This window comes from Anoplopoma fimbria, chromosome 7, assembly GCF_027596085.1.
Source record: "Anoplopoma fimbria isolate UVic2021 breed Golden Eagle Sablefish chromosome 7, Afim_UVic_2022, whole genome shotgun sequence".
NCBI lineage: Eukaryota > Metazoa > Chordata > Actinopteri > Perciformes > Anoplopomatidae > Anoplopoma > Anoplopoma fimbria.
This window is the reverse complement of record NC_072455.1, coordinates 19,725,947-19,739,211: the sequence shown is the minus strand read 5'-3', so window position 1 is coordinate 19,739,211 and position 13,265 is coordinate 19,725,947. Positions and strand designations below refer to the sequence as shown.

The following is a 13,265-nucleotide window of genomic DNA, read 5'->3' as shown; positions in this document are numbered from 1 at the left end:
GTTCAGCTCGCTAATAAAGAAACTAAATGAACTGTCATGTGTTCTCAACACTCACGTACTTTGTTTGTCCTGCTTCTGCTTTCTGTTAACTTCAGGGCAATACATTTCAACATTTCGACAGAAAATTTTAAAAAAAAATATATATATACTACCGTATTCTCCGCACTATAGGGCGCATGAATGGTCTATTTTCGATCTTTTTTCATATATAAAGCGCACCAGACTATGAAGACTATGTCAGTCAGTCAAACTTTATTAAACGTGTTCACAATAACTCTCAACATTGTTCAAACGTTAATGAACTATGTTGAATACACTTCCTGTAAGTCTCTTTGGATAAAAGCGTCTGCTACATGACTGTAATGTAATGTAATGTAATATGTCAACAAGTTCACCACAAATTAGTTCAAGTTTAGTTTAATATATATTTTTGTCATAAATCCTAACTGAGGCATGTGTCATTGTGTTTATAAGTTTATTAGGCCCACGCCTTGTTCATTTAATCCTCCAATATTAAAAACTAACTCTGTGTGTGTCCTGATGGATGAAAGCCTTTCATATGTCAACAAGTTCACCACAAATTAGTTCAAGTTTAGTTTAATATATTTTTTTTAATAATAATTCTTTTTTTTTTAAATAATTTTAAAGAAAGATTGTCTATAAAAAAAAAAAGACAGACAAAATAATAATATTAATAATAATAATAATAATAAAATAACATGAACACTAGGAGAGTGGAAATTACACTTTTTCTCAAATAAATATTTAAAGAAAAGATTCAACTTGTTGTTACATATGTAGGCTAACCTGCTAGGTTCTCAAGTTTGCAGTTGGTTTCTCCATTAAATTTAGTTAGGTATTTCTTAAGCCACTTCAAGTATTCAAAGTAAATATGTATATTATATTCAGACAAATATACATATTGTATCCGTCTTTATCCTTCACAGTTCCTCCAGCATGCTCAGATGCATTCAATCAAAATATATTTTTATTCAAAAGGTTAATGAGCGTATTCACAATAACTATCAAAGGTGAGGGGAACCTCGTCCAGGGGAACCTCGTCCAGAATTAATCCATATATAAGAGAAAATAGGCTTTTTGCCTTTTGTTCCCCACACAAATACAGTATTATGTGAGTGTGAATGACAACAGTTCACATTTTATTACTGCACATAAAGTTACAAATATATATAATATATATATATAACACTAATTAATATAAGATTAATTATAAGGTTATGAACATGTGATTCCACAATAACACACTAGCCCTGCCTCAAATGAACAGGTGCATCGGCGTGAACGCGCACTGGAAACAGTGCATGTGGTCCCTCCAATCATAACTTAATGACGTAGGCTCCGCACGGCGCATGCGCAGTGGCTGAAAATACATAAAGCTCACATGTATCAGGGTGTTTTTAAATTGCTACTATAACTATATCTTTTCTGCAGCCCTTATAGGTTATGATGACGTTTAGCCTCATAAATGAACAGATATTAACTCGTTACTATAATAAACCTTATAATAAACCTTATAATAAACCTTATAATAAACCTTTAAGACGTCTGAGAAAAGAAAACGTCAATATGCACTCATTCTATACTCCATATGCTCATAAAGGCTCCAGTCCAGCCGGGCGGTACTCACCCTCGGCTGGTCAGCTGTACATGGTGCACAGTCTCCCGGCTCTCTGTGCAGCTCTCTGTGCACAGTCTGCTCTCTGTGCACAGTCTCCCGGCTCTCTGTGCAGAGTCTCCCGGCTCTCTGTGCACAGTCTCCCGGCTCTCTGTGCACAGTCTCCCGGCTCTCTGTGCAGAATGCCTGCTCTCTGGGGAAAGTTCAACATTCACTGCACAACAAGGGGTTAAAGGCACGCCTGCGCACATGCAAGCATATTTTTGTCATAAATCCTAACTGAGGCATGTGTCATTGTGTTTATAAGTTTATTATAGTTAAAAATAGTTAAAATAGTTGTTGTTCATTTTTTTCTCTGTCTGTAAAATATTATTTCAGTTATTGTTTTTGTTTTTTCCTACTGTTTCTTTTTATTGCTTATTTATAATACTTGTTTTATTTTATTTTTATTTCATTTTTAGCTTGTCTTCTACTACTTGTGTGCACTTTAGCATATTTTTGTCATAAATCCTAACTGAGGCATGTGTCATTGTGTTTATAATCTTATCTTATCTTATCTTATCTTATCTTATTAGGCCCACGCCTTGTTCATTTAATCCTCCAATATTAAAAACTAACTCTGTGTGTGTCCTGATGGATGAAAGCCTTTCATATGTCAACAAGTTCACCACAAATTAGTTCAAGTTTAGTTTTTTAATAATAATTTTTTTTTTAAAATAATTTTAAAGAAAGATTGTCTATAAAAAAAAGACAGACAAAATAATAATATTTAATAATAATAATAAAATAACATGAACACTAGGAGAGTGGAAATTACACTTTTTCTCAAATAAAAGTGTAATTTCATATGTCAACAAGTTCACCACAAATTAGTTCAAGTTTAGTTTAATATATATTTTTTGTCATAAATCCTAACTGAGGCATGTGTCATTGTGTTTATAAGTTTATTATAGTTAAAAATAGTTAAAATAGTTAAAATAGTTGTTGTTTTTTTCTCTGTCTGTAAATATAATATTTCAGTTATTGTTAGTTTTTTTTCCTACTGTTTCTTTTTATTGCTTATTTATAATACTTGTTTTATTTTATTTTTATTTCTTATTTTTTATTTTTAGCTTGTCTTCTTCTACTATGTCTCTTGTGTGCACTTTACTCTACGCTGTTGTAAGTCTGCAAATTTCCCCGCTGCGGGACTAATAAAGATTATCTTATTATCTTATCTTATCTTATCTTATCTTATCTTATCTTATTAGGCCCACGCCTTGTTCATTTAATCCTCCAATATTAAAAACTAACTCTGTGTGTGTCCTGATGGATGAAAGCCTTTCATATGTCAACAAGTTCACCACAAATTAGTTCAAGTTTAGTTTTTTAATAATAATTCTTTTTTTTAAAAATAATTTTAAAGAAAGATTGTCTATAAAAAAAAGACAGACAAAATAATAATATTAATAATAATAATAAAATAACATGAACACTAGGAGAGTGGAAATTACACTTTTTCTCAAATAAAAGTGTAATTTCATATGTCAACAAGTTCACCACAAATTAGTTCAAGTTTAGTTTAATATATATTTTTGTCATAAATCCTAACTGAGGCATGTGTCATTGTGTTTATAAGTTTATTATAGTTAAAAATAGTTAAAATAGTTGTTGTTTTTTTCTCTGTCTGTAAATATAATATTTCAGTTATTGTTTTTTTTTTTCCTACTGTTTCTTTTTATTGCTTATTTATAATACTTGTTTTATTTTATTTTTATTTCTTATTTTTTATTTTTAGCTTGTCTTCTTCTACTATGTCTCTTGTGTGCACTTTACTCTATGCTGTTGTAAGTCTGCAAATTTCCCCGCTGCGGGACTAATAAAGGATTATCTTATCTTATCTTATCTTATTAGGCCCACGCCTTGTTCATTTAATCCTCCAATATTAAAAACTAACTCTGTGTGTGTCCTGATGGATGAAAGCCTTTCATATGTCAACAAGTTCACCACAAATTAGTTCAAGTTTAGTTTAATATATATTTTTTAATAATAATTCATTTAAAAAAAAAATAATTTTAAAGAAAGATTGTCTATAAAAAAAAGACAGACAAAATAATAATATTAATAATAATAATAAAATAACATGAACACTAGGAGAGTGGAAATTACACTTTTTCTCAAATAAATATTTAAAGAAAAGATTCAACTTGTTGTTACATATGTAGGCTAACCTGCTAGGTTCTCAAGTTTGAAGTTGGTCTCTCCATTAAATTTAGTTAGGTATTTCTTAAGCCACTTCAAGTATTCAAAGTAAATATGTATATTATATTCAGACAAATATACATATTGTATCCGTCTTTATCCTTCACAGTTCCTCCAGCATGCTCAGATGCATTCAATCAAAATATATTTTTATTCAAAAGACAACTTCAAAACAGTCCTGTTATAAAAAGTGCACGTTGTGCTAATATATTTTCACCACCATACAAACAGTTGAAAAGTAAAGTTTGCACAGAAATTTACTGAAAACCATTTTTTTCCTTAAACTATCCCATATGCTGATGTGAACAGAATCATTATTTTCTTTGGGCCAGTTGTTGCTAGTTTAAGGAAACACATGACTGGATGGTTGGATGCCAGCAAAACGTGGAAGAGAACACACAGAGCTTGAGGCAATAGAACATTAACCAAGAAAAACCTCAGCATTAGCAAACAAAGATCCACTGTTGAAACTTATTTTAGATGAGTCATATTAAAAGCACCATGTAATCACTCAACTTTAATTTCTCGATTATTACTGGATTGTTATATCGTCTCAGCATTTAACCAAACACAGCATTGGGAATTAAGCTTTCAATGATTTTAATCATATATTTACAAATCAGAGTGCATACTTTACAAATGTCATTCAAAAAGCAGCCTCTGGACAAAACACCACCACCACCACCACCACCACCACCGCAGGGGCCTTAGGTGAGAGTAGGTGAGGTAAAATCTTCACATTTCTGACACTAGAGGGAGGCAAACCATTTGGTCTGAACATAACAACTTCATGGACTCTGCTTTCATGTTATAGAGGTAAATATAATATTTTTAATTCCACTACATTTATCTGACAGCTGTATAGGTAGATATATATATATAGTTTGAGGTTTATCAATCCAACATCTGGCTTTATCTTTATCCACAATAAGGTGATGATACGAAAGTACATTTACTTAAGTTAACATTTAAATACAGGATTTTCACCTGCAATGGAGTTATTTCACAGTGGGGCATATGTTTATTTAAGAAAGCGATCCGTGTACTTCCTTTATTTTATTCAGTGTTTTATTCTCATTCGTTAAAGTCTTATTTGGTTTAAATCATTAATCATTATAACTCAGTAATCAATAATGCTCCGAACTGCCCTTTACTTAGATATAGGGTGATTGATATGTTTATTTTTCTGCAAGATGCATAGTTTTTTTGTGCAATATTTTGACTGTGCAGAAGTAGCTCAGTGGCCACTTTATTAGGTACACCTTAGTACAGTCTAATGCAACTCTTCTACCATAAAGTCCCCTTTTAGGATATCTATTATGTTCAAAGTTTGCTATATACTGTCAGTGAGGTCAATTAAATGATATGTCTTAGCATTGACGGTATAGATAGTTACGGCGTTGTATTAGTTTGCATTTTATTCAGAGTTTTTTCTCTAATATTCTATCCTCCTCATATGTGTGAATGGAAGGACAAAACAATTGTACACACCTCCAAGCATAATGCAGTCCAGTACAACAACACCTATGACCTCAGTAATTAACATATAATTAAATTTACACAATGCACCAAGGACACTAAAGCATGATATAAAATCAGATGATAAGAAGAGGCCCTGAGTCACAATCTAGATATAATTCCTTTATTTTTTCAGTCATTATTCAATATTTATGCCAACATGGTGCATTATCCACAGTGAGTTTAATCACACTGTAACAAATCCATTAAAGGAATCAAGTTGCAGATTTTCTTGCAGTTTCAATTAAATCACTCGAAGGTTTCCAGTAATACGCACCTTATTAAATAAGTTGAACACATCATATTCTCTTCCTGAAATAGTTCCTTAGAATTCCTCTTATCTGATACATTTTTCTGACTTTAGTGAACTGATTTTTAAGGGAGACCCCCCTAACATGGTGTCATTGGCTACAAATGACAAGGAAAGAACTATGTCATCGGTTTCTTTTTTCTTCTTCTGTGGAGTTGAGGGGTGAAGGTTGGAAAGTCCCGTCTGACTTCCAACGTTTGTCCGCTCAGCACGGACAATAAGCCCAGCTAGCCACAACTCATCAGGGAGCAGGAAGCGGGGATGGCAGAGGGTGGGAGAGTTCAGCAGGAGTCTGCAGGCCCCTCCACAGTCGTCCCCCTCCTCCTCCTCCTCTCCTCCCCCTCCTCCTCACCTCCAGGAAGCACCAGCGAGCTCACACACGTGTTGTCGGCTGGTAGTGTGAGCACCCGGCATTAAAGGAGCCTGGAGGAAACAGGTGCCCTCGGCTTCATTGTTTCCACAAAAGCAACCAAGAAAAAAAACAAAATCTGGAAAATGGCAGGACAGATCATTTTACTTAACAGAAGACGTGATTCATGGGTCGAAGTGAGAGGAAGGAAATTCAGGGAGGAGAAAGGCTGAGGGAGGGAAGTGTGGAAGAGAAAAAATATGTTCAGCACTTTCAAATTAGCAATTTAAATCTTTTTCTTTAATTCTAGAGAAGTTTTCGAGTTTCCCCATTTGTTGATAGGTCATACACAATATTGCATTTGTCAGATATTAAATGAGACACTGAACACCAAGGCTCCAATTCATATAAAAGGATTTAATTTAGATTGTACAAAACCATCTTTGTCCAGCAAATTAAACTCATACACATACAACCGTAATACTTATCCAATTGCTTACAGTCATCTTAATTTAAATTTTACGTGGCAATACAAAAAACAATATATATCATTTACCTTCTATACTGACTACAACCAGTGCAAGACGACTAAGCAGACATTACTGCATACTTTGATTGTTTTTTTTAAAGAACATGCAGGCCCCAGGCCTCAAGGTAAATAAAAAAACTGATTTAAATACACATTTAAGAAGAATATTTCCAGCCTTTAAACAAATGTGTTTTTTCAATTTAATTTACTTTAAGAAAACTCTCACATTCACCACCTCTCCTTCATAAAACCTGCTTTATCTTTCGTCCAAACCATTCACATACTCTTTCTTCTTCATAATTCATTGTCCACTCATCCCAAAACATTTCACTTATCTTACCATGTCTTGTTCCCTTCTTTCCATCCCTTCACAAACCTTCAAAAACACTTTTTTTTAATACCATCTCCATCTCAGAAAAACCAGCCAGGATTTCTACTGACCCTTATCCATTCATGTTTAGCTCATCCAACAACCTGTAAATGTCTCTTTTTCCAAATGTCTCTCCATTCTAACTTTTTATGTCACTAACCAGTCTGTTAAAAGTTATAAATTACCACCACATATTAAAAGAAACAGGTACTTATAATTTAAAATATTTCACCAAATTTCACTTTTTCTGACAGTTTTGATTCAGATGTTATTCAGATTAATGAGTCGAAGGTCAGGCGTCTTCAACAGGCCTGCAGAATAGTCTGGTAGGGCTCATTTAGGACCTTGTAGCGGATCTTGGTGTTGGTGATGGCCCCGTGTTTTTGCCGCAGGTGAAGACGCAGCTGACTCTTGTGGCGGAAGTGCAGGTCACACTTCTCACACTGAAAAGCAACAGGTCAACAGATTAAAACAGCAGCGGCATATCAGTGTACATGCTGTGTGTTTTCTTGTGAAACATTTGCCACTGTTCAAACATACAGCGTGTGTTTTCTGACTCACAGTGTAAGGCTTCTCTCCGGTGTGAATGCGCAGATGGCTCTTCAGGGTCTGCAGGTGGCGGAAGCGGGTGCCACAGGTGTGGCAGGGGTAAGGTTTCTCCCCCGTATGGATCAGAACGTGGGCCCGCAGATGGGCAACCTAACACCAGGGCAGAGCAAAACAAACAGGTTGAGAAGATATGTAATAAAAAATGTAATCAGCCTTAACACTCAGACATCACAGATTGACTCCGTGTGTTCAAATAAAACTCAGGTTTGATACATCTCCCTCTCATGAAAATGGACACAATACTTTTTTTTTTCTCTACGTAATCGAGTTTGAAGCTTTAAAGTTTCTGAATGAATTCCGGAGCAGGTACTTCAAACGACCGACTGGGTTTGAAACTAACTCATTTATTACACCTGACAGGTAACTACAGGACTTATCATGAGAAAAAGAGGAAACTCTGTTCTCTGACACCTGATTTATGCACTTCCTCTTCCCCTAAAGCACTCATGCACACACACACACACACACACACACACACACACACACACACACACACACACACACACACACACACACACACACAGTTAACCCACACACAGGAGTTAACCCTCACCTGAACAAACCGTGCGGCACAGGTGTCACAGCGGTAAGGCTTCTCTCCCGAGTGGATGCGAGAGTGAGTCTTCAGGTTGGCCGGTCGGTTGAACTGGGCGCCGCACACATTGCAGCGGTACGGCTTGTCACCTGCCGGGTCAAAGGTCGGCGTCAGGCATCGTTTTTTAAATAAATAAAAAAAGAGAATGGGAAAGTTTCTTTTTTTTTAAAGCCTCACCTGAGCAGACAGTCTTGGTTCCTTGAAGGTTGCCAGAGTAACAGTAAGGCGCATAGCAGTTCTCGCGCTTGATTGCATGTTGGGCAGCTTCTGGATCAGTGGGGTGCAGGTTTGGGTAACTGGTGCAGGGTGAGACTGAGGAGGCAGACAAAATATATACATCAAAATGTTTGAAAAAGAAAATATTAAAGGAATAATGTGTTTAAAGGTACATGTCTGCATTATGAAAGAGGTTTGGCTTTTACCTGTTTCCTGCTTGTGAGTGTGAGGCACTGATGGGTGATCCACAGAGGGGGTGGCCCGAGGGGAGGGGCTCGGCCAGAACCCTCGTAGCAGGAGGCCTGCCCCTGTCTGATGAAGAAAGAAAGAAGATTTATTGCATAAATGTTTCATTATTTTTCCTCTCTAATCTCTTCATTTTTACTTTTATAAAACTTTTGCACACCAGTAGGTTTACAGGTGTGTAGGAGGATACCTATTTGACAATATGGAACATAAATCTAAGTAACCTGAAGCTCTATGTACCGAGAAGTTGTCATTAACAGTGTGAGGGAGTTTTTTGTTATATAATTCTTCCGGTTTACCTATCAATCTGACCGGGCACTTCTCCAGACCACGCCTCTGTCGCTTTGGGTGTCAAGCCCATCCTGTCGGCTTCGGCCGATGTGTGACTTTGTGCCTCCTCCATCTCCTCTTCCTTCACCACGGCTGCTGCACAGAGAGGGTTGAGGACGATGTATTTGTATTTCTTCCAATTGCATGCCTTTGGGTCCGGCGAGGCTTTGATATCACTCTGGAGAAATAAAACAAAATCCAGTCAATTACTACAATTTGAATATAAACACAACTTCCATGTGGTTACATATGACCACCACATAGAGACAATTCCTCTGTGTGTTGATATCCAAATGAATAACTTTTTTTAAAACGTCAATCTTCTCTAAACTCACCACAAGGTTTTTGTTGCAGGTGTTGGATTCTGCTGGAGAGTTTGGTTGGCAGCTGGAGCGGGCGGGGCTGTCTGGAGATGGAGTCGGGGTGCCAATGAGGGGCGACTCGGGCTCTTTCAGCTCTTTTGACCCCGGCTGGCTGGTCGGGAAAGCCCCTGGCTTGAGAGAGCCCCCGACATCCGCAGGGACCCTGCAGGAGAAACAACAAGGAAGTGCTGTAAGGAGCTAAACCTGTCAACAGACAAAGGCACACAAAAACCACAGCAGCAGCACTTTTGTTACAATCTGTAGACAGAAACCCAATAAAAACCCAGATCACACCCACAGAGAACTTTCTGCCACTTTCAGCTCATTTAATCATTTTTAAATCACAAACATAATCTGCCTACCTTGTTGCCACTGCTGCTGGGAGTAATCTCTGGGGTCCTGGATTGGGCAGGTCCCCTCCTCTGGGTGCTACAGAGGCTACAGACACCCTGGAGTCCAGCTCCAGTTGTGGGTGTCTTGCACTAATTTTCTCCCTGCTGAAAAACCAAACAACTTGTCAGCCACTCACTCAAGTGAAAAACATCTAAGATTGCTCATTAAAATCATATTGTATTTTTTAAATTCAAAGTATTTTAAATGCATGATTCATGATTTCATCCATCCTGTCCTGATAACAGATGTTCCTCCCAGTCCCTCACCAGTGCAGCTGCATGAAATCCCTGCAGGTATCTGCCACGTGGTCCATCTGCAGGTAGGCCGCCACGGTGAGCACCCCGGGGACGGTGCTGGGTGTCAGCGGGAGGCGAGAGGTGTACATGAAGTCCAGCAGCAGGGAGACGCTGGATGGGTCCAAGGTGTTGGGGAGGGACACCGTCATGAGCTGCTCCCCACTGCCACCACGCCCCTGAAGCAACACACGGCGGGAGTACAGCGAGTAGAAGAACCCACTGAGAGGACAAAGGGAAACACAGAAATATTTAATGTAAGATATGCATTTATTCTGAGTTTTTAATTTAGATCAAGTGCTGTGTTTTAATTAAGGGGGACATGGTGAAAGGGATAGGAAGAAGAAAACAATATGTCCCAAGTGGTAAGCAGGAAAAGGTAAAGGGAAGACAAAGTTTGAAGGACAACAGTTATGAGTCATCTTTCTATATATATGTATCTATAAAAGGAAACCAAAGTATAATATATAACACACAAACTGCACCAATCAGAGAAAACCTCAAGACTCGTGCAGAGGGACTATTTTGTGTACATGCATCGTCCTTTGCACCAACCTGCAGGCCACAAGCACAGCACAGTGCGCCCGCAGATGTACATTGCCGACGACCAGGGTGGTGTCGGTCAGGATGTTGCGGTGCCGGAGTTCGTTCAGGTTCAGCAGCACGTCGTTGGAGTGGCGGGTGAACTCTTTCACGTATCCCTCAGCCGGGGCAGAACACCTCATCTCCTGCACTCCGTCCACCCTGAATCCTTCCATCATGCTCATCTGTATCTGTAGAGAAGGTGTTATAGATGAATCAACCAACCAATGCACATCATTTGAATTCAACATGTATGAATAGGAGTACTTTCTTTACTTTTTTTTAAAATTAGAGTGTACAATAATGACCTACCTTTGCGTAACTGATAAAATAAATAGACTGGAGTGTCCCAGACACATCTGTTAGGTGAGACCAGCTCCCTACTCGTACCTGCATGAGGAAAAAAATAATGATTTTTTAATATGAATACTTAAGCTTAACTTGTCACATTATTGCAGACATCAAGGGCGTTGCAAAATGCAGCAAAGTAGATATTACAAAGAAGTCATAAAGACATAAAAATGTTGTAAAAAATGTCAAATTAAACCAATCAAAGTCCCACATTGAAGTTCAGCTACTGAAAACAGTTTAAACCAAAAGGTATCCACATCCTCATCTGACAGACTTAAATGTTAACTTTAAAGGATTAATCAAGAAAGGACAAAATCACTAACAAAACAAGCAAGCAGTTAAAGGAAGCCAATTTATAAATAGAAATATAATAAGAAAATATTTTCTAACTCACCCCGACCAGCAGGGACGAGAACTAACGTGCACCTCGCTGACGTCAAACCCCCGGCTCGGCGTTGAGTCTACAATCAAAGATGTGGAGCAGGGACTCACCCTCAGTCTCCACTGGCTCTGAACAGCTCTGTGAGGGGAGGATGAAGGGGAGGGAACTCTTTATAATGTCGCGCAGGAAGCCCCCCTTACAACCAGGGCCGCTTGTTTCCTCTTTCCTCAATGGCCCACGCGTCCACTGGAAGCAAAACGCAGGAAAAAGCCCAGGCCCAGGCCCCCGGCTCCAGGTATTTTTAGTGGCCTATTAGTTTTTCTAAACCCCCATAGCTCTGAGCGAGGTAATGGCAGGAAAGCGGAGTGTGTTTTTGTGCCACGTTGAACAAATAAATATGAGCACCCTTGGGGAGAGGCGGTACGTGCCTGGCTATCCAGGGGCAAGCCATCAGTCTTTTCCCCCACCAACGCTTTCCTCCCCATCACCCCTCTCCAGGACAGAGGAAGCTGTCTGAGCGGAAGCTGGAAGACCAACTTATTGTTGGATAAACAAGCTGTGCCCTCATCGTTGAGATTCTATCCTATCAAAGGACTTTTTTTTATTTTTTATAATTCATACAAGTTTCACTCATATTTTGTTACAAGAGTCCTCAAGAATTTCCTAATGTGTCAGGATAGTTTTTTAAACAGAGGAAGCAAAGATAATGTGTGTCATTGCTGAGTTGACCAGCTCAGATAAATGTGAATTAGTAAGTGCTCCACAACAGTGTCCGGAAGCTTCTGGCCTGCTGCCTGAAAGCAGAGGCGTCGTGTTATGAGGACCGAAAGGAAGGAAGCTGGACACAAATTGAATCGTTCTAGATGGGAGACACCTTCTCCTGGTGGTGAAAAACAACCTTTACCCCGCCCCGACTAAGAGAAATGCAGCCGACAGATGTGCAGGAACTGCCACACACACACACACACACACACACACACACACACACACACACACACACACACACACACACACACACACACACACACACACACACACACACATACATACACACATTCTGAATGCATCCTGCAAAACTGCACAGAGACATGGATGAAAACGCCTGCGCAGGACATCCGTCAATAATAAAGCGGAGGAGATGGAGGGGGGAGATGGAGGGGGTGTAATGTAGTCAAAGGGGACAAGGGCTCGGACCAAAAAACAAGTGGAAAGTCACCTCATCCTAAGTGCAACCTCGTGTTCACGTGGGAAAAAGATGCAAGACAGTCAATTGAGGCGCCGCAAAAGTGAACTATGAACTGTATTTCCTTCACATCAAAGTATTCTACAGAAGGAGACACTGAAGGAGGAGGAGAGGTTGACTGAGCTAAAGATAAGTGCAGTCTGCACATAAAGGGAGGATTGCAGACCTTTAATTAATAAAGAGATAATACATTTTATTCTCACAGATTTTGTAATTAGTTTTGAGCTGCAACTTGTGCCGTTCCTTTCTTCAATGTGTAACAGTGTATACAGGGCGTAGTTAATGGGAAAAAGAAGTTTATGCTATTTCAGAGCAAGGAGACACTTAAAGGAGGTGTAAAATAATGTACTGCTACTAGTCTGGGCATTGGGTGAGACTTGTGAAAATATCTTTTCTAGATAAGTTTCATGAAAAGCAAATGTGTCATACGTGAAATAATCAGACAGCATGACCATGTTTGGATACAAATCCACTGAAAAATCTGAATCATAAGTAAAGTTTGCACGGGGGTGTATAGAGCTCGTGCGCGTGTCCTTGTGCTTTTATTTGTTTGGATGGAGGTGGGATCAGTTGTGTGCTTGGCAAAACAAAAAAACAAAACAAAAGGAAAACAACGATTAAGAAAACAGAGAGGGAGATGTAGGTCTCTGCTACTTCCAGGCATTGTGAGAGGAACGGATGAGGGGGGGCGGTTGAGGAAAAGTGAGAAC

At 38.6% G+C, this 13,265-nt stretch overlaps 1 protein-coding gene across 1 annotated transcript; it reads right to left on the bottom strand.

The window, feature by feature from the left end:
* Positions 1–6,466: 6,466 nt before the first annotated feature.
* Positions 6,467–11,437, bottom strand: bcl6b (BCL6B transcription repressor). The gene is given in 13 exon segments (XM_054601021.1): positions 6,467–7,396; positions 7,515–7,652; positions 8,116–8,246; positions 8,335–8,469; positions 8,580–8,624; positions 8,627–8,685; positions 8,919–9,127; positions 9,285–9,474; positions 9,674–9,808; positions 9,971–10,219; positions 10,553–10,770; positions 10,892–10,969; positions 11,325–11,437. Coding segments are annotated over 11 exon segments (1,644 nt in total). The 5' UTR covers positions 10,765–10,770; positions 10,892–10,969; positions 11,325–11,437; the 3' UTR covers positions 6,467–7,255.
* Positions 11,438–13,265: the final 1,828 nt, after the last annotated feature.